This window comes from Cervus canadensis, chromosome 4 (assembly GCF_019320065.1).
Source record: "Cervus canadensis isolate Bull #8, Minnesota chromosome 4, ASM1932006v1, whole genome shotgun sequence".
In the NCBI taxonomy this organism is placed as follows: Eukaryota; Metazoa; Chordata; class Mammalia; order Artiodactyla; family Cervidae; genus Cervus; species Cervus canadensis.
This window is the reverse complement of record NC_057389.1, coordinates 92,689,651-92,717,151: the sequence shown is the minus strand read 5'-3', so window position 1 is coordinate 92,717,151 and position 27,501 is coordinate 92,689,651. Positions and strand designations below refer to the sequence as shown.

Here is a 27,501-nt window from a genome sequence, read left to right as displayed (position 1 = left end):
TTTTAAGCGCTCCAGGAATCTGAGGACAGGCAGGCAGAAAAGTTTTTGAGTAGCATCGTTTTGGGTGAGTAACCATCGCCAGCCTCTCCCTTCTGCCCTCTAAACCCAGAACTGTTACCCAAAACTCGCCTCCAAACCTACATCCTGGTATGGGCCCTGCCTTCTGCTTGCAGCTCCGCCTATAGAGTTAGTTCTGGCCTCAGCCGCTTCCTCTGGGCCTGCTTCTGCCTGCAGTCCGCACTCTGAGCTGACCTAGGGGTCCCGCTCCAAAGCAGTTATCTCTGCTAACAGAACTTGCCAATCAATCGAACTTGAATGGCAGCCAGCGTCCCGGAACCCCGCCCCTCTACAGCCGCGGCACTAAGCGGAAGTGGCGTCACTGGCTCGCGACAGCATTTTGATCGGGCTGGTCTGCGCCTGGTGGAAAGAGGTAGGCTAGTCGTCCTGTGTTTCACATTCTTGCGAGTGAGTCTTGCGTCGAGGCAGGGTTCTGGGATGCACCGAAGTCGTTATACAGCATGTTGGGCCTGGCTTCCGAGGGGACTCCTGAGAGAGGCCTGGCCCCTCCTTTTGAGTCCTCGGGATCTGAGTCACCGTCGGGTGGTAAGTGCTGTGAGGGCGCGTCTAAGGGGTGTAGGCATTTGCTGTGCTTCCCTATTTGAAAGCCTCCAATGAGTTCTTTGTGACTTTCGTCCACGAGGAAAAGAATTTCCGCTGTAGTGTGCGTTACTCCGTCCCCCACGTCCTCCGGGTGTCACGAACCTGGCCACACTGCCCTGTTGCTCAGAGTATTGGGGAGAGTTGGTTTAAACTCCTGCTTCTTTTGTATGAAAAGTAACGTTTCACCAAACAATTTGGCTTTCTGTTTGCACGTTTTTTAATATTACGTAGAGGTACAGATTCCTCGGATATCAAGACTGCGCATATTGCTCTATATAAATGTATGTAGATTACAGAACTTGTTTTAAAAACAAACAAAACACACACACACAAAACGAGAGCAGTTAACTCATCTGAAATACCTAGGGTCGTAAGATCCCACAGTCAAACACGGGTCTCCAGGAGATATGGTGGAGGCTTTTTGATACAGGTTCAAGAATGAGAAACCATAAATAATTTGTTTGGATTAAATGTGTATTTCCCCACATTATGTGATTGTGTAACGCCTAGAACCTCAATAAAATGTGACCTTCCAGTACAGTGAATGTTCGTTGTTGTAGGTTCATTTAGTTTTAGTATTTTCCATGCTTGTTCTCGCCTCGATTTACAAACACCGTGGTGAGTTGTTTGAGAATAAGTTGAAAATAAATTGCATACATGATAACTTGCCTTTTAAATACTTGGTAATACTTCTTCTAAAGGTGTGGGCATTATCCTACTAAATATCAGAATTCCATTATTTCACATAAGAAAGGTAAAAATAATAATACTTTGAAGTATCTACTATAATAAGTTAGCCTCTCCACGTGGTTCCAAAATATATTTTTGGTACTTTGGGGATCTAGAACCCAATCAGGGCTTATATGTGACAACTGTTAATGCCTTTTAGTCTTTTTTAACCGAGATCACTTGCCGTTGTCTATTAAATTCATTATATTGACACTTGAGTCACACATTGCTTAAAAAGCCACGGTTTTATATTTGTGCTTTTATATTCACAGTATGTTTAAGTTTTCCTTCACGTCCTGTAGTTTCTGTCAGTTGGTAATTGGTTGAGAGCCATGGTTGGCAAACTTACTGTCTGAAAAGGTTCAGATTGTTAGTGCTTGATGCATCACGAGCAATAAGGTATGGAATTACTCAACTCTGTCTTAGTAGTAGAATAATACTGTCGACTTAGGGAAACAAATGGGCATATCTGTGATCCAAAGAACTTTATTTACAAAAACACACCTGTGACCAAAATGTGCCAACTCCTGGTATAGCGTATTCTACTGGTTATTTCTTACTCATATTTTGAAGGTGATGTTGTATACATCAAGTTGGATTCCATCAGGAAATGTAAATTTAGGACATCCCTTGGTTGTGTTGCTAAGTAGGACTACTTGCTTAAGCTAGGAATCTTCAGTGTTTTCTATTTTAATGGTAGACTTTCCTATAAAGTCCTAGGTGCAGTGATATTCTGATCCTCAGAGTAGCTTGTTTCCCAGCACTTTGCTATAATTTCTTTTAGCATCTGTTATTAACTTGTGTGAATAAACTTCTCTGTATATTATTTCGCTTTTGGAGGGTATATTTTGAGGGTCAACTTCTAGATTGTTTTTCTAGGTCATCAGACAAATGTATATTTACTTCAGTGGATATTAAATTCTCTTGCTTAGATCTTGTGCCATTTTGTAGTTTCTGATCAACTTTAAAAGGCATATCTAAAACCAATTATGCAGAAATGGAAGAAACAAATTTTAGCTTTGACATCGGGACACTTTTTTCAAGAAGAATGTCCCAAAAGAATTTTTTCATCTTCAATGAAAAATACACACTTTCTCAGAACTATAGCATTTGGTTTATTTTTTTGTTCCAAGACATTTCATGTGAGTCTTACTTTATTTTTATGTTGCAATTCTGTTTTTTATATTCCCTCAATTGTGTGTACTGTACTAGAATATTTTGTGGAAAGTGGCAAATTGGCAGCCCACAAGTGGTTGTGGAATCCCTTTAATGAGTTAGGCTTTGTGCCAGGGACAGAGACACAGTGGTGATATGTATACCTGTGGCTGATTCATGTTGATGCATGGTAGAAACTAACACAATATTGTAAAGCAATTATCCACCAATTAAAAATAAAAAATATTAAGTCTGTTGTTGTTCAGTTGCTCAGTCATGTCCAACTCTTTGCAACCCCATGGACTACAGCATGCCCAGCTTTCTTGTCTTTCACCACCTCCCGGAGCTTGTTCAAACTCATGTCCATTGAGTTGGTAATGTCATCCAACCATCTCGTCCTCTGTCATCCGCTTCTCCTCCTGCTTTGTCTTTCCCAGCATCACGGTCTTTTTCAGTGAGTCAGCTGTTCACATCAGGTGGTGAGAGTATTGCAGCTTCAGCATCAGTCCTTCCAATGAATATTCAGGACTGATTTCCTTTAGGATTGACTGGTTTGATCTCCTTGCTGTCCAAGGGACTCTCAAGAGTCCTTCAGCACCGCAGTTGTAAATCAAACTCTTTGGCGCTCAGCCTTCTCTATGGTCCAACTCTCACATCCATACATGACTACTGGAAAAACCATAGCTTTGACTATACAAACTTTTGTCAGTGAAGTAACGTCTCTGCTTTTTAATACAGTGTCTAAGTTTCTCATAACTTTTCTTCCAATGACCAAGACTTTATTTCATGAGTGCAGTCACCATGTGCAGTGATTTTGGAGCCCAAGAAAATTAGTCTGCCACTGTTTCCATTGTTTCCCCATCTATTTGCTGTGAAGTGATGGGACCAGATACCATGATCTTCAGTTTTTGAATGTTGAGTTTTAAGTCAGCTTTTTCACTCTCCTCTGTCACCTTCATCAAGAGGCTCTTTGGTTCTTCTTTGATTTCTGCCCTAAGGGTGGTATCACCTGCATATCTGAGGTTATTGATATTTCTCCCAGCAGTCTTGATTCCAGCTTGTGCTTCATCCAGCCCAGCATTTCATGTCATGTACTCTGCATATAAGTGAAATAAGCAGATGACAGTATACAGCCTTGACATACTCCTTTCCCAATTTTGAACCAGTCCGATTTTCCATGTCCAGTTCTCACTGTTGCTTTTTGACCTGCATACAAGTTTCTGAGGAGGCAGGTAAGGTGGTTCTGGTTTTTTAAATCTCTTTAAGAATTTTCCAGTTTGTTGTGATCTACAAAGTCAAAGGCCTTAGTGTAGTCAGTGAAACAGAAGTAGGTGTTTTTCTGGAAAAACATATGGAAACCCATGATAGAAACTTTTCATGTGAATACTGTGGTGACTTTTTTGTTAGATCTGAGATTAGGATGCATCAAAAATCTCATGTTGGAGAGAGTCCTTTTTTATGTAAACAATGTGGAAAATACTTTAAATGTTCCTTATGCCTTCAGTGTCACAAAAATATTCACTCTGGATTAAAACCCTACAAATGTGAGAAATGTGGGAAAGCCACACTTGTTGATTGCATTGTTTGTTTTTCTTTTTTGATAGTGAGCTCCATAACCTATCTGTATATTTTGGAGTCTAACCCTTCCGTATTGCTTTCTTAGAAAATTTTTTGCTCCCAATTGGAGGGTTGCTTTTTTATCTTCTCTATAGTTCCTTTGCTTTGAAGAGTCTTTTAAGTTCAATTAGGTCCCTTTCAATTTCTTAAATTTTCAGTAGGTAGGTCAAAAAAGATATTATTGTGACTTATGTCAGAGTGTTTCTCCTGTGTTTTCCTCTAAGAATTTTATAGTGTCTCAGCTTAAGTTTAGGTCTTTAATCCATTTTTAGTTTATTTTTGTGTAGGGTGTTAGGAAGTGTTCTGATTTCATTCTTTTACATGTAGCTGTCCAGATTTCTCAGCACCACTTATTGAAGAGTCTGTTTTTTCTTCATCAGATATTCTTCCCTTTGTCATAGGTTAGGTAACCAAAGGTGGGTGTGTTTATCTCTGGACAAGAATACAAAGAAGAACTATAGAAAAAAGGTCTTAATGACCCAGATAACCACGATGGTGTGGTGACTCATCTAGAGCCAGATATCCTGGATTGTGAAGTTAAGTGGGTCTTAGGAAGCATTATTACAAACAAAGCTAGTGGAGGTGATGAAATTCCAGCTGAGCTGTTTAAAATCCGAAAAGATGATGCTATTAAAGATGATGATGCTGCACTCAGTATACCAGCAAATTGAGAAAACTCAGCTGTAGCCACAGGACTGGAAAAGGTCAGTTTTCATTCCAGTCCCAAAGAAAGGCAATGCAGAGAATGTTCAAACTACAGCACAATTGTACTCATCTCACACACTAGCAAAGTAATGCTCAACATTCTCCAAGCTAGGCTTCAACAGTATGTGAACTGAGAGCTTCCAGATGTTAAAACTGGATTTAGAAAAGGCAGAGGAACCAGAGATCAAGTTGCCAACATCCATTGGATCATAGAAAAAGCAAGGGAATTCAAGAAAAACATCTACTTCTGCTTTATTGACTACGTGAAAGCATTTGCCTGTGTGGATCACAACAAACTGTGGGAAATTCTTCAAGAGATGGGAATAGCAGACCACCTTACCTGCCTCCTGAGAAATCTGTATGCAGGTCAGGAAGCAACAGTTAGAATCAGACGTGGAACAACGGACTGGTTCCAAATTGGGAAAAGGCTGTATATTGTCACCTTGCTTATTTAACTTATATGCAGAGTACATCATGTGAAATGCTGGACTGGATGAATCACAAGCTGGAATCAAGATTGCTGGGAAAAATATCAATAACCTCAGATATGCAAATGATACCACCCTTATGGCAGAAAGCCAAGAGAAACTGAAGAGCCTGTTAATGAAAGTGGAAGAGGAGAGTGAAAAAGCTTGCTTAAAACTCAACATTCAGAAAACAAAGATCATGGCATCCAGTCCTATTGTTTCATGGCAAATAGATGGGGAAACAGTGACAGACTTTATTTTCTTGGGCTCCAAAATCACTGCAGATGGTGACTGCAGCCATTAACTTAAAAGACACTTGCTCCTCAGAAGAAAAGCTATGACCAGACTAGACAGCATATTAAAAAGCAGAGACTTTACCAACAAAAGTCCATGTCATCAAAGCTATGGTTTTTCCAGTAGTCATGTATGGATGGATGTGAGAGCTGGACCGTAAAGAAAGCTGAGCACTGAAGAATTGATGCTTTTGAACTGTGGTGTTGGTAAAGACTCTTGAGAGTCCCTTGGACTGCAAGGAGATCAAACCAGTCAATCCTAAAAGAAATTCATACTGAATATTCATTGGAAGGACTGATGCTGAAGCTGAAGCTCCCATACTTTGGCCACCTGATGCAAAGAACTGACTCAGTGGAAAAGACCCTGTTGCTGGAAACGATTGAAGGAAAGAGGATAAGGGTTCGACAGAGGATGAAATGGTTGGATGGCATCAGTGACTCAATGGACATGAGTTTGAGCAAGCTCCAAGAGTTGGTGATTGACAGGGAGGCCTGGCATGCTGCAGTCCATGGGGTCACAAACAGCTGGACAGGACTGAGCAACTGAACTGAACTTTCCACAAAACATTAATCTAAGAAAGATTTGGGAATTGTATTTGAGCCATATTAGAGGATTAGCCCTGGAAGAACATCACAGAAAGCCCTTGTTTAGTGTGTATTTGTGTGTTTATTTATTTATTTGGGGCTTCTTTGGTAACTCAGTAGTAAAGAATCCTCCAAGACAGGAGACTGGGTTCAATCCCTGGGTTGGGAAGATCCCCTGGAAAAGGAATTGTCAACTCATTCCAGGACTCTTGCCTAGAGAATCCCATGGACAGAGGAGCCTGGTGGGCTACAGTCCATGGGGCTGCAAGTGTCAGACATGACTTGGCCACTAAACCACCACCATCATTTATTTATGTATATTTTTGGCCCTGCCACAGTGTATGTGGGATATTATCTCCCGGAGGCATGCAGGGTCTCATTACCCCAACAGATATTGAACCCTGACCACTACAGTGGAAGCTTCCCTGTGCTTCACTATCTGCCTGAGTTTGCTCAAACTTGCGTCCATTGAGTCAGTTATACCATCCAACCATCTCATCCTCTGTTGCCCCCTTCTCCTCTTGCCCTCAGTCTTTCACAGTATCAGAATCTTTTCCAGTGAGTCTGAATAATATTTCATTTTTGAATCTTTTTCATCCATTCATGTGTTGATGGACACTTAGGTTGCTTCTGTAACTTGTCTGCTGTAAATAATGTTGCTATGAACTTTGGGGTGTATGCATCTTTTCAAATTACTGTTTTCATTTTCTTTGGATATACATCCAAAGGAATGGAATTGCTAGATCATGGTGTAGTTTTTTGAGGAATCTCCATACTGTTTTCCATAGTGGCTGCACCAATTTACATTCCCACCAGCAGAATACCAGTGTTCCCTTTTCTTCACAGTCTGGGCAGATTTGTTATTTGTGATCTTTTTGATGACCATTCTGTATGAAGCGATAGCTCACTGTAGTTTTGATTTGCATTTCTCTAACGATAAGTGATGTTAAGAATCTTCTCATGAGCCTGTTGGCTATCTGTGTGTGTTCCTTGGGAAAATGTCTTTTCAGGTCTTCTGTTCATTTTTTTAATAGGATTTTTTTTTTAATCTTAAGTTGTATGAGCTATTTACATATTTTGTATTTTAGTCTATTATTGGTCATATCATTTGCAGATATTTTCTGCCATTCAGTAGATTGTCTTAACTTTTTTTTGTCTTTACATTTTTTTATTGTTTATTTTGCTTTACAAAAGCTTTTACATTTACTTCAGTCCCATTTGTTTATCTTTGCCTCTGTTTTCTTTGCCTTAGGAGACAGCCAAAAGCATTCTGCTAATACATATGTCAAACAGCATTCTGTGTATATTTTCTTCTAGTTTTATGGTTTCTGGTGGTGGTTTAGTCACTATGTCGTGTCTGACTCTTGCAACCCCATAGACTGTAGCCTGCCAGGCTCCTCTGTCCATGGGATTCTCCATGCAAGAATACTGGAATGGGTTGCCATTTCCTTATCCAGGGTATCTTCCCAACCCAGGAATCAAACCCGGGTCTCCTGCCTTGCAGGCAGATTCTTTACTGACTGAGCTACAAGGGAAGCCCAAGTATCTAGTCTTATATTTAGGTCTTTAATCCATTTTGAGCTTTTTTTCATACATGGTATGTGAAAATATTCCAATTTTATTCTTTCACATGAGCTGTCCAGTATTTTCAGCACCATTTATTGGTGATACTGTCTTTTCTACATTGTGTATTTTTGACTGCATTGTAGAAGATTAGTTGACTCTAAGTGTGTGGGTTTATTTTTTGGCTCTTTATACTATTCCATTCATCTTTGGGCCTGTTTTCATCAGTTTTATATGGTTTTCATTGCTGTAGCTTTGTAGTGTAGTGTAGAACCTGCCTGCCATTAAGGGAGACACCAAAGACACACGTTTGCTCCCTGGGTCAGGAAGATCCCCTGGGGAAGGAAATGGCAACCCACTCCAATATTCTTGCCTGGGATATCCCATGGACAGAGGAGCCCATGGGGTCGCAGAGTTGAACACGACTGAGCACACACACACGTAGTGTAGTTCGAAGTCAATGACTGTGGTACCCCTAGCTTTGTTCTTTGTTGCCTATACTGCCTTGGCTCTTCAGAGTCTTTTCTAGTTCTATATAAATTTAAGAATTATTTGTTCTGGTTCTGTGAAAAATATCATGAGTACTTTCCTTAGGGGTTACATTAAATTTCTGGTTGCTTTGGGTAGTATGGAATTTTAACTGTATTGATTCTTTCAGTCAATGAGCACAGAGTATCTTTCCACTTCTTTGTAATATCATCTTCAGTTTCCTACACTGTTATGTAGTTTTCAGAGTATAGGTCTTTTTTTGATTAAGTTTATTTCTAGTAATTCTTTTTTATTTTTTTTCAAAGGAACTTCTCTTTTCTGCTTTCTTTTTCTGGTAATTCATTATTACAGTATAGAAAAGAAACAGATTTCTTTATGTTAATCCTGTATACTGCCACTTTACTGAATTCATTTATTAGTTCTAATAGTTTTTGGATGGTGACTTTAGGGGTTTTTTATATATAGTACTATGTAATCTGCAAAGAGTGGCAGTTGTACTTCTTCCTTTCCAATCTGGCTGCCTTTTGTTTCTCTCTCATCTGATAGCTGTGGCTGGGCCATCCAATACTGCATTAAAGAGATGTGATGAGAGTGGGCATTCTTGTCTGTCTTCTGATTTTAAATGAAAAGCTTTCTGTATTCCATTGAGTATGATGTTAGCTGGGGCTTGTCATAAATGGCCTTCATTATGTTGAGATGTGTTCCCTCCATACCAACTTTGATGAGAGTCTTTATCGTGAATAGATGGTGAATTTATTCAGTGTGTTTCCTGCATTAATTGAAATTATCTGTGATTTTTAGTATCCTTTTATTAATGTAGTGTATGACATTGCTTGATGATCAGATGTTGAACCATTCTTTCATCCCTGGAATGTGTGAATAATCCATTTTATAGACTGTTGAATTCTATTTGGTAATATTGTGCTGAGAATTTTTGTGTCTCTATACATAAGAAATATTGGCCTGTAATCTAATTTTTTTTTTTATACTGCCCCTTTCAGGTATTAGCATCAGGGTAATTGTGGTCTCATAGAAAGAATTTGGGAGTATTTCCACCTCTTCTGTTTTTGGAAATAGACATTAAGGGACTTCCCTGGTGGTCCAGTGTTTAAGACTGTTTCAATGCAGGAAGCACTGATTCAATCCCTGGTAGTCAGAGAACTGGGATCCCAAATGCTGTGTGGCACAAGTATATGTATTCAGCCTTCTTTATACGTGGGATTGAATTCTCCTGTGCAGCTGCCTTGCCTGGACTTTTAATTTGGGTGAATTTTGATTGCTGATTCAGTTTCAACATTAGTAATCAGTCTACTTAGATTATCCATGGATTCCTATTCAGTTTTCAAAGGTTTTGTAATTCTATATACATATTTCTTCTAGTTGTTCAATTTATTGACATATAACTGTTTATAGCATTCTTTCTCTTTTTCTCATAGTATTCCCTTTTGATTATTTCTGTGTTTGTGGAATCAGTTATAATTTCTCCTCTTTGATTATTTATTTTGCTTATTTGGGTCTCCTTTTTTCCTTAATGAGACAGGCTAAGGCCTTATCAACACTAATTATCTTTTCAAAAGACCTGCTCTTGGGTTCATTGATCTTTTCTAATTTAGGGGGAGTGGGGTTCTCTGTTTTATTTTCTCTCTGATGTTTATTACTTCTTTCCTTCTGCTGACTTAAGGCTTTGTTCTTCTTTTTCTAATTCCTTTGGATGGTAGATTAGGTTGTTTACGTGAAATTTTTCTTACTTCTTGAGATAGGCCTGTATCATTATAAAATCCCCCATCATGACTATTTCTGCTGCATCCCATCAATTTGGGGACATTTTGTTTCTATTTTCATGTGTCTTGAGGTATTTTCCAATATCTTCATTGGCCCATTCATTTTGTAGTAACATGTAGTTTGCTGTCCACATATTTGTTCTTTTCCCATTTTTCTTTCTGTAATTGAATATCTTTGTTTCACAGCATTGTGGTCAGGAAAAATATTTGCTATTATTTCTGTCCATTAAATTTGTTGAGCATACATGTCATCTGTCTTGGAGAACATTCCATGTGCACTTGTGAAGAATGTTCATGTCTCTATTTTGGGTTGGAATGTCCTGTAGGTATCTATTAAGTCCAAGTGGCCAAATGTGTCTTAAGACTACTGTTTTATTCTGGATTTTCTGTCTGGATGATCTGTCCACTGCTGCTGTTGCTGCTGCTGCTAAGTCGCTTCAGTTGTGTCCGACTCCGTGTGACCCCATAGGCGGCAGCCCACCAGGCGCCCCCGTCCCTGGGATTCTCCAGGCAAGAATACTGGAGTGGGTTGCCATTTCCTTCTCCAATGCATAAAAGTGAAGTCGCTCAGTTGTGCCCAACTCCCAGCGACCCCCTGGACTGCAGCCTACCAGGCTCCTCCGTCCATGGGATTTTCCAGGCAAGACTACTAGAGTGGGTTGCCATTTCCTTCTCTGGTCCACTGATGCTAGTTTGGTGTTAAAATTCCCTATTATTATTGTATTACTCTCAATGTCTCCCTTTATGTCTGTAAATACTTAATTTATTTAGCTTCTCCTGTATTAGATACACATATGTTAACAGCTGTTACATTTATTTGTGTTAATACCTTTATCATTACATAATGTCCTTTGTCTTTTATTTAGACTTTGTCTTAAAGTCTGCTTTGTCTACTATGAGTATCGCTACTCCAAATTCTTGTTTGTTTGCCTTTGCACGGACTATCTTTTTTCCATCCTTTCACTTTCAGTCTGTATGTGTGTCTTTAGCCTTACTAATTTGTGATTACCCTGGGATTCATATGTTGACCTGTAACTAGATCTGCTTGTTTTAAACTAATAGTGGTCTGCTTGTTTTAAACTAAGAGTGATGTAATTTCAAGCACATTCTAAAAGACCTATGTTATTTCCCCCTTAATGCACATTTTTTGTCTTTAATGTCATATTTCTTGTTTAATACTTAATTGATTGTTGTAGTTACAGTTTCTTTTAATTTTGTACTTGCTTACTTAAATGGTTGTTGCACAGGCTTTACTATATGTTTACTTTACTAATGGGACTTTTCTTTCCTATACATTCTTTTGCTTGTTTTTCCACTTATGAGAAGACACTTTACTATTTCTCTTGGAGTTGTTTTAGATTTGATGAGCTCCTCTAGTTTTTGCTTACTTGAAAGTTCTTTGTTTCTCCTTCGGTTTTGAATGATAACCTTGCTGGGTAGAGTATCTTTAATTTGTAGGTTTTTTCCTTTCAGCACTTTCAAAGTATATGCCCTTCTGTCCTGCAAGGTTTCTGCAGAAAGACCAGCTGATAGCCTTAAGTGGGTCCCTTGTATATGACTCCTTGTTTTTTCTTACTGCCTTTAGAATTCTCTGTTTACCTTTTGAATTTTAATTATGATATATTTTGGTGTATGTCTCTGGGTTCATCTTGTTTGAGACACTGTGCTTTCTGTAGCTGGATATCTGTTTCATTCTTCCATTTCAGGAAATTTTCAGTCATTCTTGTTGTTGTTGTTCAGTTGCTAAGACGTGCCTGACTTTGTGATTCATGGACTGCAGCACGTCAGTCTTCACTGTCCTTGAGTATCTCCCAGAGTTTTCTCTGGGAAATGCATGTCTTTGAGTCAATGATGCTATCTAACCATCTTATCTCTGCCACCCCCTTCTCCTTTTGCCTCAGTCTTTCCCAGCATCACGTTTTTTTCCAGTGAGTCAGCTCTTTGCATCAGGTGTCCAAGGTATTGGAACTTCAGCTTTTGCATCAGTCCTTCCAATGAGTATTCAGGGTTAATTCCTTTAGGATTCACTGGTTTGATCTCCTTGTATTCCAAGGGACTCTCAATAATCTTCTCCAGAACCACAGTTTGAAAGCATGAATACTTTGGCACTGAGTCTTCTCTATGACTGGAAAAACAGCTTTGAATAAACAGACCTTTGTTGGCAAATGATGTGTCTGCTATTTAATATGCTGTGTAGGTTTGTCATAGGTTTTTTTCCCCAGGAGCAAACATCTTTTAACTTCATGGCTACAGTCACCATCCACAGTGATTTTGGAGATAATGAAAATATGGTTTCTGCTCCTACTTTTTCTCCCTTCTCTTTGCCATGAAGTAATGGGAACAGATGCCATGATTAGCTTAGTTTTTTTTAATGTTGCGTTTTAAGCCAGCTTTTTTACTCTCCTCTTTCACCCTCATTAAGAAGCCCCTTACTTCCTCTTCACTTTCTGTCATTAGAGTGGTATCATGTGTGTTTCTGAGGTTGTTGATAATGTCTTCTGGCAGTCTTGATTCCCACTTGTGATTCATCCAGTCTTGCATTTCAAATGATGTATTGAAATTAAATAAACAGGGTGACAATATACAGCCTTCTTGTACTCCTTTCTCAACTTTGAACCAGTCACCCCTCCGTGTCCACTTCATTTGCTTTTTGATCCACATACAGTTTTCTCAAGGAACAGTTAAGGTGGTCTGGTATTCTTACTCATTAAGAATTTTCCACAGTTTGTTGTGATCCACCCAGTCAAAGGCTTTAGCATACTTAATGAAGCAGAAGTAGACGATTTTCTGAAACTCCCTTGCCTTCCTATGGTCCATAAATGTTGACAATTTGATCTCTGGTTCCTCTGCATTTTCTAAACCCAGGTTGTACATCAGGAAGTTCTTGGTTCATGTATTGTTGAAGCCTAGCTTGAAGGATTTTTGAGCATAGCCTTACTAGCATATGTGAAATGAGTGCAATTGTACGGAAGTTTGAACATTTTTTTGCATTGCTCTTCTTTGGGATTGGAATGAAAACTGTCCTTTTTCAGGCCTGTGGCCACTGCTGAGTTTTACAAATTTGCAGATGTATTGAGTGCAGCACTTTAACAGCATCATCTTTTAGGATTTTAAATAGCTCAGCTGGAATTCCATCACCTCCACTAGCTCTGTTTGTAGTAATGCATCCAAAGGCCTACTTGACTTCACACTCCAGGATGTCTGTCTCTAGGTGAGTGAGAACACCATTGTGGTTATCCGTGTCATTAATACTTTTCTTTAAATAGATCTTCTGTGTATTTTTGCTCCTTTTTCTTAATCTTCCCTGGTTCTGTTTGATGATACCATTTCTGTCTTTTATCATGCCCCTCCTTGCATGAACATCCTTCATATGTCCAATTTTCTTGAAGAGATGTCTAGTCTTTCCCATTCTGTTGTTTTCCTCTATTAACTTTGCTTTATTCATTTAAGCAGGCCTTTTTTTCTCTCCTTGCAGTTTTCTGGAGTTGTATGTTCATTTGGGTATATATCTTTCTTCTTCTCCTTTGCCTTTTGTTTCTGTTCTTTGCACAGCTATTTGTAAAGCTGCCTCAAACAACTATTGTGACTTTTTACATTTTTTTCTTTGGGATGGTTTTGGTCACTGCCTCCTGTACAGTATTATGAACCTACATCCATAGTTCTTCAGGCACTCTGACTACCAGATATAATCCCTTGAATCTGTTTGTCACCCTCACTTATAATGGGTATGATTTAGGTCATACCTGAATGGCCTAGTGGTTTTCCCTGCTTTCTTCAATTTAAGCCTAAATTTTGCAATCAGGAACTCATGATCTGAGCTACAGCAAGCTCTGTGTTTTCATATTTTTATCAAATACATTTCCCTCCTCTTTTTCTCTCTTCTTCTGAGACCCAATTACGAGAAAGTTAGAATCGTTTATGTTAAACCAGAGATTCCTTAACCTGTCTCCTTTTCTTCCACAACACACAGTTTGCAGGATCTTAATTTCTCGATGAGGAATCAAACCCAGGCCCACAGTAGTGAATGCACTGAGTCCTAACCACTAGTCTGCCAGGGTATTGCCATACAGTTCTCATTTTTTTAATTTGTTTTCTCTTTCTGTTTTTCTGATTTTTGTTATTTGATCTTCCATATCAGTTGTGCATTCTCCTATGCCCCCTGATCTGATGTTAATACTTTCTAGCATGTTTTTTATTTGTTATTTTATTGTTCTTCAGATCCAACTGGTTCTTTTTTATTGTTTATGTTCCTTGTTACAACTTTAACTATGTTCATTCATTCTTTTCTCCAGTTCAGTTAGCATTCTTATTTGTTGTTGTTCTTTAGTCACCAAGTCATGTCCAACTCTTTGCGACCCTATGGACTAACAGGTTCTTCTGTCCATGACATTTCCCAGGCAAGAATGCTGGAGTGGGTTGGCATTTCTTTTTCCAGGGAATATTCTTGATCAAGGGATCAAACCCATGTCTCCTGCATTGACAGATGGGTTCTTTACCACTCAATGACCTGGAAAGCCCTAGCATTCTTGTTCTTTACATTTTGTGTTGGTTTCTGCCATATAATGCTGAGAATCAGTCACAAGTTTACATGTATGTGTGTATGTATCACTTCCCTCCTGAGTCTCCCTCTTCTTCCCACATTCCACCCCTGTTGGTCATCACAGAACACCAGACTGGACTCCCTTTGTTATTAAGCAACTTCCCACTAATATTTTACACATGATAGTGTATATATGTCAGTGCTGCTTTCTGAACACACGCCGCTCTCATCTTCCCCTTCTATGTCCACAAGTTGCTTCTCTGCCAGGTTCATAAGTACCGTTTTGCTACCTTCCATGTATATGCATTAATAAATGATTCTTGTTTTTTTTTTCTCTTTCTGACTTCACTCTGTATAAGATGGTCTAGGTTCATCCACTGTTACTGACTCAGACTTGCTCCTGTTTATGGCTGGGTAAAATCCACTGTATTAATGTACCATAATTGCTGTGTCCATTCATCTGTCAGTGGACATCTAGATTGCTTCCATTTCCTAGCTATTATAAATATTGCTGCAATAAACACTATAATTTAGTAGTGAGATTTCTGAGTCATATGGTAGATTTATTCTTAATTTTTAAAGGAATCTCCATATCGTTTTCCATTTGGCTGTATCAGTTTCCTTTTCCACCAGCATTCCCTTGCTGCTTTTAATCATTTTTCTTTGTGTTTAATTTTTGTTAGTTTGAATAATATGTGTGTTGGTACGGTTCTTTTGGGGTTTTTCTTTATGAGACACTCTGGGCTTCCTGGACTTGGGTGACTATTTCCTTTAATATCATTACACTGAATTCTTTTTCAGGTAGACTGCCTATTTCATCTTCATTTGCTTCATCTGGTGAAGCCGTGGAGTTCTTTTACTAATGCTTTAAACTGATTATTTGGTATATTATTTATCTATATTAAATTAGTTGTTTCATCTATGTTTTATCTTTGTTCTTTTGTTTGAAACAAATTCTTCTATCTCCTCATTTTATTTCACTTTCTCTGTCTCTGTGAAATTAAGTGAAACACTTACCTATCCCATCTTTGAAGGTGTGTCCTTTTGTAGGTCCCTATGTAGTCTTTGGGAGAAGGCAATGGCAACCCACTCCAGTACTCTTGCCTGGAAAATCCCATGGATGCAGGAGCCTGGTTGGCTGCAGTCCATGGGGCCGCTAAGAGTCGGACACGACTGAGCAACTTAAAACTTTCACTTTTCACTTTCATGCATTGGAGAAGAAAATGGCAACCCACTCCAATGTTCTTGCTTGGAGAATCCCAGGGACGGGGGAGCCTGGTGGGCTGCCGTCTATGGGGTCCCACAGAGTCGGACATGACTGAAGTGGCTTAGCAGCAGCAGCAACACGCAGTCTTTGTGTGCAGTAGCTTTGGTGGGAGAGTTGAATTTAAGCAGAGGAGAATCTTCCTTGGCAGTCCCTTGATTGAGGCACCACATTCTACTACAGTGCTTGATCCTTGGTAGCAGAGCTCAGGTCCCACAAGCTGCGTGGCGTGGACAAAATTTAAGAAATAAAACTTTAAAAATACAAATAAAGGGGCTTCCTTCGTGGGTCAGTGGTGAAGAGTCCACCTGCCAACGCAGTGGACATGGGTTTGATCTCTGGTCCAGGAAGATCCCACATGCCACAGGGCAACTAAGACTGTGTGCCATGACTATTGAGCCTGTGCTCTAGAGCCTGGGTACTGTAATTACTGAGCCCACATGCTGCAACTACTAATAAGTCTGTTCACCCTAGAGCCTGTGCTCCAGAACAAGAGAAGCCAACCCAGTGAAAAGCTCATGCACAACTACAGAGTAGCCCCAGCCCACTGTAACTGACTATGGCAAAGAAGACCCAGCATAGCCAAAGAAATAAGGAAATAAATCTTCAAAACAAAAAATAAAATGTGGTGAGCACAGGTTATGTCTTTCCTCGGGGTGTCCTTGTTGGGAAGTTGTGCTGGAGATACAGTGGCTAGAGCCAGAGCCCTGTGTGAGCTGTTTTTCTCCTGTGCACAGTGGTTATCACTACCCGGTCATCAGGAGCAGGAGCCAGGTCTGGTTCCAAGGTCCTGGAAGCAGAAGCCCTGAGTGTTGCTTCAGTCGGTTCTGTTCTCTCCATGTTTGCGCTCTCTCTGCTCCCAGCAAGGGTACCTTTGCCTTGGAGGAAGCAACGCTGGAACAGGAGGGTTTTTGCGGGCCAGACACACACTGAGACTGTCTAGGAAGCCAGTCAGGTATACAGACAGCTCCTGATCCACCACCTCCACAAGTGTCAGCACTGGCTTAACTCATCTTATTCAGATGCAGTGCTAGGTCCAGATCTGCTGCATACCCTCAAGTGTGCACTCTTACTTGGCAGCGAGCACTAAAACCAGATCAATTCCCCTCCTTTCCTAACCTGACACTGTGGATCATTTTTACAGCCTTGGTTTTGGACATCATTCTGAATGTCTCCAGTTTGTTTTCAGTGGGAAGGGCCTCCATATAGATGTATTTTTGATATGTTCCTGAGCAGGAGGTGAGCTCAGGGTCCTACTTCACCTGCTTTCCTCTCAGTGTGACATTTTCTGAGTGTGCAGAAGATATTCAGGAATTTTGAACTAGAATGGAATGACTTTCACACAGTGATTGTGGGAATTATGATCATCTCTGAATGCACATGCCTTCTTTCTTTTCTCATAGATCTTCCTTCTAAGGACCCTTTATGCAATCCTGAGGAAAGGATAGAGGCAAGACAGAATGGTAGCTGAGTGTTTGAGTGATTGTTCTCAGGTAAGAAGACAGAGTATCCTAATACAGAGTGAGCTACTGCATGCACCATATGGAAACATTTCCTTCTGGTTAGACCTGTGTACACAGCTTCTTAAATAAAGCCAGTCCGAGTCCCTTTTGAATTTCCTCCCCATGTGAAAGGTCTCATATTGATAAGGGATTGCTCTCAATAATCTTAGTATTTTGGTAATTCTGATATTGTCTCATGATTACTTCTGCATGTGTTTTATTTTGACTGTTTTGACATGGTACAGAATGAGAGTATTTATTTCTTAGTGACCTTATTTATTAGCTTGCACAAGTATGTGTAATTTGTTTAGGATTGTGTTACTGGTTCCATATCAGTCACGAGTGGGTGTAGCTAAAAAGGAGAGCTAAGACCATTGTGTCCTGGGAGAGATGATGAGAGACCTTGAGGCCCTCTGTTGATATTGACACTCCCTTCCTCATTCTCCACTGTACATGGTTGGAGATCTTACTTTACTGAAACTACTTTGTGTGCGATGGTTCAGGACTCAGTGACCTTCGCTGATGTGGCTGTGTACTTCACCCAGGAAGAGTGGACTTTACTGAACCCCTTTCAGAGAAAGCTATATAGAAATGTGATGCTGGAAAACTACAAGAACCTGACCACAGCAGGTAAGGCTGCCATCATTCCTGTATACTCTTAGGGAACGGACATATATGTGCTACACCTTCTATGTTCCAAGATGAGTGATGCCAATCTGAACACAATGGAAACTAGTAGACACTTGTATCTAAGGAATGAGTTTTACTCCAGTATGCTTTCTGTAACAATGTGCTTTGAGAACTAACAGCATTATCATGACACTTGTTTGAAATATGCATTCTCAAGAGTTTACCTTTGGCATAGTGAATGAAACTTTGGAATTTGGGCCCAGTTATCTGTGTTTTAACAAGCAGTGGGCATGATTCTTGAAACCAACATTTGGCAACCACTAGTTTAGCGGCTTCTCCATGAGACCAAACATCTTTTTACGTTTACTTTATTTCCCATTTAACACCATTCAGTGCTTTGTAAATGTTCACATAGGTCTGAATATGTTTTTCACTGGCCACAGATACAATCTCTTTGACACACTGAAAGAGGAGCTATTTGCCTTTTTATCTCTTTGAAATTATTACCACATTCATTCTAATGACTTGATTAGATATAGGACCTGATTCATGGGAAGGTTTGTCATGTTTGACAGGGACTTTTTCATTAATATATCTTTCCTTGTGAACAGGATATCAGGCATTCAAACCCACTTTAATCTCTTGGTTGGAACAAGAAGTATTAAAAACTGTGGAGAGAGGAATCCTCCAAGGTGAGCAATTATAAAGAACTTACCATGTCAATTCAATTTCAGTGTATTTTGAGTTTATAAGAAGGAAGCTTATTGAAATGGGCTTTCTCTCAGAAGGCCGAGGACATTGGTTTCTAATGTTCTGTGACTTCTTGAACTTCTCATGCATACATACATTTAATCAGACTTTCCTGTGATCTCACAAAATAGCCTTTTGTTTCTGTATTAGTTATATATATTTTGGTGGGGTGAGGGCGCTGTGTATAGGCTCTTTGTTGCTGTGTGCAGGCTTTCTCTAGTTGCAGCAATCAGGGGCTACTCTACTTTTGGTGTGTAGGCTTCTCATTGGGTAGTTTCTCTTGTTGCAGAGAATGAGCTCTAGGGCCTCCAGACTCACTAGTTGTCTCACTTGGGCTCTATAGTGCAGGCTGCGTTGTAGCACACAGCCTTGGCTCTTGCTATATTAGTTTCAGGACCAGGGATCTCACATGTGTCCCCTGCATTGGTAGGCAGATTCTTAATCACTGGACCACCTGTGAAGTCCCTTAGTTTTATCATGTTGATGTATATTCTTTGTCCAGAACTTTCCCTAATAATATTCTCTTTTCTTCCTTTTTACTCTTCATAGACTCATCTTTTAAATCAAGTACTCAATTTTGACTACATATATATATTCTTGCTTAATTTTTGTCGTAGTCAAATTCCTCATGTCTGTGTTGCCCTTTTAAAAGATATGTTAAATTGGAAACTTATACAGATGAGCCTTATTGTTTTTAACTCCTTTAACATCCATTTCTTTTTGCAAAGTCTTAAATTTGTTATTCTCTTTTACTTTAGAATGGGAAATGCAACTTACATCCAATGACTTGGGAATTCAGCAGGATATTTTGCAGGAAAAAACATCAAATAGGGTACAAATGGTAAGATCAGTAAGTTTCATTTATAAAAAACACTTATTTTCCTTTTAGTTAATATTGGGATTTCCATACAGCATGAACATTAGTGATAGATATTTGAGTGGCATTCACCCCAGAGACAGCAGTGTCTGTCAACAAATTCTGATTATGATCAGTTTGGGAATATCCTAACCCAAGGTTAGGAATAGTTGCTGCAGACTTCCCACAAGGAATCATTCCCATGTATATAATTAGACAATGAACTTTGAGAACAATTCAGTGAAATTGTATTGAACTGTTTTACCATTAGAATATATGGCACCTCATTGTGTCAAAAGGATTTCATCATTTAACTTTAAAGAAATCAACAGGGCAGGAAGTGTATGAATGTAACAGAGATGGTAAAAATCATCATCCTCTCTGTAATGATGTTTCTGTTTTGAGATGGGTAGGATCAGTTAATGAATCTGAGAGATCTTGAATCATCATCCATCCATTTCTCCACAGACACAGAGCCACAATGGACAGGAACTATATGACTGTGAGCACAGGTGGAAAGACTTCAGTGACAGTGACTACTCATACCTTAGTTCACACAGGAGAACTGAAAATGGAGGTGATTCTTATGGATATAATCATTATGGAAAAAGCTTCCTTACTCTGCACAACGAATCCTTTACTGGAGAAAAATGTTCCATGTTTAATCAGTGTGGAAAAGCCATCAGGCTGACTCCAGATACTGTGTACTGGCAATGTCGCATACAAGAGAAAGCCTTAGAACACAGAGATCTTGGGCGATCCTTTGCTAATGAGTCTTTTCTTCAGGCACAAATGAGAGCTCAGAAGAAAAAAAGACATGACAATTGGAATGAATGTGGGAGAGCTTCCATTCAGTCAAGCCTCCATGCAAATGTACCAACTCACACAGCTAACAAACACTACATACATGAGGATTCTGGAAGATTCTCTGATGCAACCCTAAGCCGTAGGCATATAAAAACACACACTGGAGAGAAGCCTTTTCAGTGTGACACATGTGGGAAAGCCTTTGGATCATCCTCATACCTACGCATTCACATACGAATTCACACTGGAATAAAACCCTACAAATGTAAGAGATGTGGAAAAGCATTTGTATCCTCCTCATACCTTCAAGTTCACAGTCGAATTCACACTGGAATAAAACCCTACAAATGTAAGGAATGTGGGAAAGACTTCTCTCAATCCTCAAACCTCACTGGACATATGAAAACTCACACTAGAGGCCAGGCTTATAAGTGTAAGGTATGTGGGAAAGACTTCCATCGATCCTCAGACCTCACTGGACATACGAAAACGCACACTGGAGAGCAACTGTATAAATGTAAGGAATGTGGGAAAGCCTTTGGGTCGTCCTCACACCTTCGTGTTCACAGTCAAATTCACACTGGAATAAAACTATACAAATGTCAAGACTGTGGGAAAACCTTCACTGGTTCCTCTCGCCTTATTGAACACATGAACACTCACACTGGAGAGAAGCCTTTTAAGTGTGAAACATGTGGGAAAACCTTCACTCAATCCTCATGCCTTACTAAACATATGAAAATACACACTGGAGAAAAGCCTCTTAAGTGTGACATATGTGGGACAACTTTTACTCAAACCTCATACCTTACTCAGCATATGAGAACACACACTGGGGAGAAGCCTTTTAAGTGTGACAAATGTGGGAAGGCCTTTGCTGCTTACTCATATCTTAGTAACCATTTCAGAACTCACACTGGAGAGAAGCCTTTTAAGTGTGACACATGTGGGAAAACTTTCGTTCAATCCTCAGGCCTTTCTCAACATAAGAAAACTCACACTGGAGAAAAACCTTTTAAATGTGACACATGTGGGAAAACCTTCAGTCAGTCCTCATACCTTTCTCGACATATGAGAACACACACTGGAGAGAAGCCTTATATATGTGATACATGTGGGAAAGGCTTTGGGTTTTCTTCTATTCTTCGTAGACATTTACAATCTCATACTGGGGAGAAGACTGCTAAATGTGAAAAATGTGGGAAAACCTTCACTCGAGCCTCAGGCCTTACTCAACATATGACAACACACACTGGAGAGAAGCCTTATAAGTGTGACAAATGTGGGAAGGCCTTTGCTGATTCCTCATGTCTTACTAAACACGTTAGAACTCACACTGGAGAGAAGCCTTTTAAGTGTGACAGATGTGAGAAGGCTTTTGCTGTTTCCTCACGTCTTACTAAACATTTTAGAACTCACACTGGAGAGAAGCCTTTTGAGTGCAATATATGTGGGAAAACATTTACCACTTCTTTGTCTGTTACCATGCACAAGCGAAGGCACACTGGAGAGAAACCATATTCTTGTAAGGAACGTGGGTAGACCTTTTTATGTTCCTCAATACTTATTTTCTATGTACAATGACATTGGGAGAGAAGCCATTGGAACATGATATGTGGGAAAGCCCTTGCTGATTCCTCCTGTCTTAACATATTGTTTTTAATATTTGACTGCACCATGCAGCATGTGAAACCTTAGTTCTCCAACTGGAGATCTAACACATGCCCCCTGTATTGGAAGGTAGAGCCTTAACCACTGGACATCCAAGGAGGTCCCCTACTAAACATTTTCAAAATCAACACAGGAGAGAATTCTTTTGAGGGTAATAAACATGGGAAAGGATTGACTCACCAATTCTTCACCCTCTACCATTCACTAGTGTATTCACACTGGAGAAACACCATAAACTTCAGGAATATGGGGATCAATCTTATCATTCATATCTCAGTAGTAATGGGAAAAGTAAGGAGACTAGTTCAGGAATGCCTTTGCCTGAATCTATCATGTCTTGTCTCTAGAACAAAGCCTACAGTTCTTGATCACAAAACATGTTTAGACACATACATACAGTTCAACCCATGGTGACTCCTGCATACCAGGTCCCTGCAGTGGCATGAAAGATGAGGTGATGCCTTTGCACCAGCCAGGTAGATTGGAGCCCAGATATCCCCAAGGGCAGTTCCAGGAGCTACTGGGCTCCCCTAGGCTGGGAATACATAGCACTGTTGTGCGGGCTTCTTCCTTGAAATACATCTTGCAGGCTGATGTGTGTCAAGACTCACCTTTCTTTTTGTAGATGACATGATACTATACATATAAAACTCTAAAGATGCCACCAGAAAATCATTAGAGCTAATCAATTAATTCAGCAAAGTTGGAAGAAATAAAATTAATATGTGGAAATCCCTTGCATTCTTGTATACTAACATTGAAAAATAAGAGATACTAAGGAAACAATTCCATCATCATCGCAACACAAAAAATAAAATACCAAGGAATAAACCTACCTAAGCATTCAAAAGATCTCTGTACTGAAAATTATAAGATACTGATGAAAGAAATCAAAGGTAACACAGTTGGAGACATGTATCATGTTGTTATTAGAAGAATCCATATTCTGAAAATGACTGTACTGTCCAGTGATATCTACAGATTCAGTGCAATCCCTGTCAAATTACCGATGGCATTTTTCACAGAACTAGAAAAAAGTGTTTTTTAACTTGTCTGGAAACACAAAAGACCCCAAATTTCCAAAGCGGTCTTGAGAAAGAGTGTAGAGGTGGAATCAACCTTCATGACTTCAGACTATACTACAAAGCTACAATCATTAAGACAGTATGGCCCTGGCACAGAAACAGACCAGAAGTAGACCCACATACCTGTGGGCACCTTTTCTTGGACAAAGGAGGCAAGAATATACAATGGAGAAAAGATAGCCTCTTTAAAAAGTGGTACTGGAAGAACTGGACAGCCTCATGTAAAAGAATGAAATTAGAACACTTCTTAACACTGTACACAAAAGAAATTTTAAATGGATTAAAGACCTAAATGTAAGGCTGGGAACTATAATACTCTTACAGGAAAATATAGGCAGAACACTCTTTGACATAAATGATAGCATTATCTCTTTGACCCACCTCCTAGTGTAATAGAAATAAAAACAAGAATAAACAACTGTGACCTAATTAAATGTTTTAGCACATGAAAGGAAGCTATAAACAAGGTGAAAAAGATAACCCTCAGAATGGGAGAAAATAATTGCAGTGAAACAACTGAAAAAGGATAAATCTACAGAATATATAAGCAGCGTAGACAGATCAAATACCAGAGAAACAAAGGACCCAGTGAGAAAATCAGCACAAGACCTACACAGACATTTATCTAAAGAAGACATAGAGGTGGCCCCCAGACACATGAAAAGATGCTCCATGTCACTCATTATGAGTGAAATACAAGTGAACTCTACAATGAGGTGTCATCTCACATTGGTCAGAATGCCCATCATCAAAAGATCTAAAAACAGTAAATGCTGGAGAAGGTGTGGAGAAAAGGGAACCTTCTTATATTGTTGGTGGGAATGTAAGTTGATACAGCCACTATGAAGAACAGTATGGAGATTTCTTTAAAAACTAGGGCTGAAACTAACATGACCCAGCATCCCACTGCTGGGCATATACCATGAGAAAACCATAATTGAAAATGACACATGTACCCCAGTGTTCATTGCACCACAGTTTGCAGTGGATAGGACAAGAAAGCAAGCTTTATGTTCATTGACAGATGAATGGATAAAGAAGTTGTGGTACATATATACAACTGAGTATTACCAATACAAGCAACGTACTCGAGTCAGTTCTGGTGAGGTGGATGAACCTAGAGCCTGTTACACAGAGTGAAGTAAGTCAAAAAGAGAAAAACAAAGATTGCATATTAATACATATGTATGCAGTTTAGTTGCTAAGTCATGTCTGACTTGTGACCCCATGGACTGTAGCCTGCCTGGCTCTTTGTCCATAGGATTTTCCAGGCAGGAATACTGGAATGGGTTGCTATTTCCTTCTCCGAAAACATACGTATGGTACCTAAAAAATTATATTCGCGAACTAATTTTCAGGGAAGACCTAGAAATGCAGACCTGGAGAATAGACTTTTGGACCTAGGCTGAAAGGCAGGAGGTGGGGTAGATTAAGAGAGTGGTATTTGGATCTGCTTGTAACACGGGAGACCTGAGTTTGATCCCTGAGTTGGGGAGATCCCCTGGAGAAGGGAACGACTACCCACTCCAGTATCCTTGCCCAGAGAATTTCAGGGACAGAAGAGCCTGGTGGGCTACAGTCCATGGGGTCCCGAAGAGTTGGACACAACTGAGCAACTTGGAAAATCACTGAGTCAGACACGACTGAGCAACTCACTCACTGACATGTAGACACTACCACGTGTACAATAGCTAGTGGGAAGTTGCTGTACAACACAAGGAGCTCAGCCTGGTCCTGAGTGGTAGGATGGTGTGCGGGTTGGGAGGGAGGTTCAAGAAGGAGGGGACATATGTATCCTTATGGTTGATTCATGTTGTATGGCAGAAACCAACACAACATCGTAAAGCACTTACTCTCCAATTTAAAAAGCATTTTAAAAATAAAGTTCCTTTCCCCCCCAGCACTGGCTGTCAGGGACATCTGTCCACTACTGTCCTTGCATGACCCCCTGTATTTGACCCACCCTCTGGTACCTGCCTGTGAACAGGGAATTCCTGTTTTTGTACGACTGAGGCAGCTGTACTTGTGAGACTACTGACCTCCCCCAATAGGCTGCCTACAGAAGTGACCCTGCATGTGGGTATTTTAAAATACTGTTTTGTGGGACTTCCCTGGTGGTCCAGTGGTTAAGAATCCACCTTGCAATGCAGGAGATTGAGGAGACACAGATCCATTCTCTGGGTGGGAAACAAGCATCTCAACATGCAGTGGGGCAACTAAGCTATTGCGCCACAACTGGAGAAAAACCCCTTACAACCTTGAAGTCCCAATGCATCACACACAAAAAAATAATGTTTTGTGTGAGATGTTTTGTTCAGTGTATTGTCTTTGAAATAACCAGCTAACCAGTTTCTTTATATTCTCTTTATTCATACTCTACATTTCTCCATTTACAATCTGACTTTAGTAGTTTTTTAAAACATTTTCTAAGAATCTTGAGTTTTGATTTACTAATTGATTTAAAATATCCATTTTAGATAAATAGCTGAAATATATAAAATTCTATATATTACTAAAGAAGCTTCTAGCACTTTAGGGTCCTCTGCACAGATATTTTATACAGCTGAGTCTCTAAGAGAAAAAGAGAAGTCTCTCAGTCATGTCCAACTCTTTGCGACCCCATGAACTATAGCCCACCAGGCTCCTTGGTCCATGGGATTTTCCAGGCATGAATACTGGAGTGGGTTGCCATTTCCTTCTCCAGTCTCTCAGAAAGGCACTGCCAGTCACGCTGGTTTTAAAACTTTTTCCCCCAGATGTGTTGTTTCTGGAGGATCCATTAAATACTACTGTTAGTAATTCTCTACTCACAATTTTCTACTATTGTAAGATGTACATCATGTAAAATTTACTGTGTTAACCATTTTAAGTATGCAGTTATGTTGAGTTGCATTAAGTATACATTTTTGGGTAGGTGTGGCTGCTATGAGGCTAGTGGAATGTTAACTCCCCGACTAGGGATTAAACCTGTGCCCTGGGAATGAAAATACAGAGTCCTTACCACTAGACTATCAGGGAGTTCCCAAGCATATTCTTATTGTTATGCAGTCATTGCCACCATCCATGTCGAGGTGTTTTTCATCATCCCAAATTACTACTTGGTACTTGTTAAATAATAACTTGTTGTCCCTTACTCTATTTCTGGTAACCACCATTGTACTTTCTATCTCGATCTTTATGAAATAAATTCCTCTAGTTAAGTTATGGAGTTGGAACTATATATTAGACTTGGCCCTTTTGAAAACCATGAATTGGAAATGCACAGGGATGGTATTCATAGGGACTTGGGGAAAAGTACAAATTGGAGTTTTGACCTATGGAAATTCCTTCAGTTGGATATAAAGCCACCAGGGAAGCTGTCTATAGCACTAGAGCATTTTAAATTTATGTTACTCTTTTCTGTGTTTGCCTCTACATGGATATTTATTATATGCCACGGGGGACTGTGTATTACATCAAGCAACATACGAGTTGTGATTTTGCAATATCTAGGTATCCTTTAATAATCATGAGAAGATAGCCAATGGGAATTTGCTGTATGTCTTAGGAAACTCAAACAGGGTCTCTATATCAACTTAGAGGGGTGGGATGATGAGGGAGATGGGAGATGGTTCAAAACGGAGGGGATATATATCTGGCTGATTCATGTTTAGGTTTGACAGAAAACAAAATTCTGTAAAGCAATTATCCTTGGATTAAAAAATAAATTAATTTTAAAAATTACTCGTGAGAAGAAATGCAAGTCACTGGGTTCCTTCAGTGAACAAGGCTCTGTGCAAGGTTCTATGCCATTGGTAATCAAAAGATACAAAAAATGCCCATGATGTGCAGAAACTCTCAAAAGGAGATCCTAATGAGACAATGTAGACTTTAAAGCATTTCTACATACAAGATTAATTGGATAAAACATTCCAGTCCTTCAAAATAGGAAAGGTTAAATGTGTCTCCTCTTAATACTTCTATAAACCATGTAAAGGAATGTTTGACAGAAATAAAAGAGATAGTACATTGTTCCATAGGGGGACTTAATCATCTTTCTCCCCATAATGTTTCTCCAAGCAATAGGGGATAATCAAGACATTTGTGACGAGTAAGCGTTTAATACATGTGTACTGAATACTGTCTCTAATAACTTAGGAAGTGCGTGTCTGGGAATGGAGGTGAGGGGATGGACTAGAACAGGCAGTTGGTTTCGGGGGAAGATTATGTTCTGTATCTTTGCAGCTGGTGTTTACTCAAGTATGTGCAGTTTTCAAAATTCATTGCCTGAATTCTTAAATGAGCATTTCATTGTACATGAAATATATCTCAACAACAAAAAATAAACATCCTATGCAGTCACCAGGAAAATA

At 39.6% G+C, this 27,501-nt stretch overlaps 1 protein-coding gene across 4 annotated transcripts; it reads left to right on the top strand.

The window, feature by feature from the left end:
* The first annotated feature begins 358 nt into the window (after positions 1 to 358).
* On the top strand, positions 359 to 26,351 carry ZNF560 (zinc finger protein 560). 4 transcript variants are annotated; one of them, XM_043466731.1, is made up of 6 exons: positions 359 to 430; positions 17,252 to 17,341; positions 17,854 to 17,980; positions 18,592 to 18,672; positions 19,489 to 19,580; positions 20,055 to 26,351. In XM_043466731.1, the coding sequence occupies exons 2-6, from the start codon at positions 17,309 to 17,311 to the stop codon at positions 21,933 to 21,935; spliced, it is 2,214 nt and encodes a 737-aa protein (XP_043322666.1). In that variant the 5' UTR covers positions 359 to 430; positions 17,252 to 17,308; the 3' UTR covers positions 21,936 to 26,351. The 4 variants fall into 4 exon arrangements, with proteins under 4 accessions (XP_043322666.1, XP_043322668.1, XP_043322667.1 ...); XM_043466733.1 differs by lacking the exon at positions 359 to 430 and adding an exon at positions 16,416 to 16,476 and having other exon boundaries at positions 17,896 to 17,980; XM_043466732.1 differs by lacking the exon at positions 359 to 430 and adding an exon at positions 16,416 to 16,476 and having other exon boundaries at positions 19,489 to 19,571.
* Positions 26,352 to 27,501: the final 1,150 nt, after the last annotated feature.

What these genes read in the sequence shown, in the direction of transcription:
- ZNF560 (XM_043466731.1), top strand. Translation starts at nt 17,309, where the DNA reads ATGGTAGCTGAGTGTTTGAGTGATTGTTCTCAG. An exon ending in GTTTGAGTGATTGTTCTCAG is followed by an intron (nt 17,342 to 17,853) that starts GTAAGAAGACAG and finishes GCGATGGTTCAG; the next exon opens with GACTCAGTGACCTTCGCTGA. An exon ending in GGGTACAAATGGTAAGATCA is followed by an intron (nt 19,581 to 20,054) that starts GTAAGTTTCATT and finishes ATTTCTCCACAG; the next exon opens with ACACAGAGCCACAATGGACA.